General features: G+C 62.6%; 1 protein-coding gene across 1 annotated transcript in view; it reads left to right on the plus strand.

Moving 5' to 3' along the window:
• TET3 (tet methylcytosine dioxygenase 3) overlaps positions 1–1208 on the plus strand; it is a 30450-nt gene that overhangs the window by 25360 nt on the left and 3882 nt on the right. The window contains exon 9 of the mRNA XM_029964562.1: positions 326–1187. Coding sequence (XP_029820422.1) covers positions 326–1187 — 862 coding nt within the window. The remainder of the gene's footprint in view (positions 1–325; positions 1188–1208) is intronic.

Below are 1208 nucleotides of genomic sequence, written 5' to 3' on the forward strand. Positions count from 1 at the left end.
GAGAAGATCAAGCAGGAAGTGCTGGAGCTCCCCACGCTCCAGCCAAACGCAGGTAACAGGGGCACAGGTGAGGTCCTGCCACCCCCAAGCCGGCCGGGAAGCGTGTGAGGGGATTGGGATATGATTGGATGGGCTGGTGTGTTGAGGTGGAGAGCGGGAGCCCGGTGGGGTTTTCGGGGCGCTCCCCCCTAATTTGGGATGCTCCTTCTTGAGCCACCAAGTCCCCAGTTGTCCTGCCTATCCAGATGGCATGGATGACTTTTCCATGGCACCTGGGTTTTTCCCTGTGCCGTGGAGCGGTGGGAGCTCTCTCTGCAGCGCTCAGCATGGGTGCCAACCCCAACCTCTGTGCTCTGTGGAATTCCTGAGCCTGGCCAAGTGTTTCAGGGTTGTCGCTCCCCTCCGGTGGCTCCCTCGGCCGGCGGGTCACAGGGGCTGTGTGTGCTGTCCCGCAGGTATGGCCTTGAAAAGCGGGATCCCCCCGCAGCCACTGAAACCTTCCATCAAGGTGGAACCCCAGAGCCATTACAACGCCTTCAAGTACAACGGCAACGCGGTGGTGGAGAGCTACTCGGTGCTGGGCAGCTGCCGGCCCTCCGACCCCTACAGCATGAACAGTGTTTACTCTTACCATTCCTACTATGCACAGCCCAATCTGCCTTCCGTGAACGGGTTTCACTCCAAGTTCGCGCTTCCCTCCTTCGGGTATTACGGCTTTTCCAGCAACCACGTGTTCCCCTCGCAGTTCCTCAACTACGGGGCGCCCGAGCGGGGTGGGAGCACCTGGGTGAGCAATGGCTACGAGAAGAAACCCGACGTCTCGGTGCTGCAGGAGAACCTCAACCACACCTACGGGAACACCAACTTCCCTGAGCCCGTCCCGCATGGCATGCGGAGCAAGAACCACCACCAGCGCACCTACGAGCGGGCCAACCGCTACGCCAGCCAGCAGAAAGCGACGGCTACCGGGGCACACAGGACTAACCCAGGCTCAGAGGAGGCACCGTCCTTTGCACAGAACTGTTTTGGCAGCCGCCCCATCAAGCAGGAGCCTCCGGACCCTCCACCTGCCATTGAACCCCTTCCCGGTGCAGCGGCCGTGCCCAGCGCCGACCTGACACTGCCGGCCATCCCGGCACACGGCGCGGCGCCAGAGCAGCGCTGGAGCCCCTTCAAGGCGCCACGGGGTGCGTCTTCCCCCGAGAGGA

The sequence above is a fragment of the Manacus vitellinus genome, unplaced genomic scaffold (assembly GCF_001715985.3).
Source record: "Manacus vitellinus isolate BGI_N305 unplaced genomic scaffold, ASM171598v3 scaffold_74_pilon, whole genome shotgun sequence".
Taxonomy (NCBI): domain Eukaryota; kingdom Metazoa; phylum Chordata; class Aves; order Passeriformes; family Pipridae; genus Manacus; species Manacus vitellinus.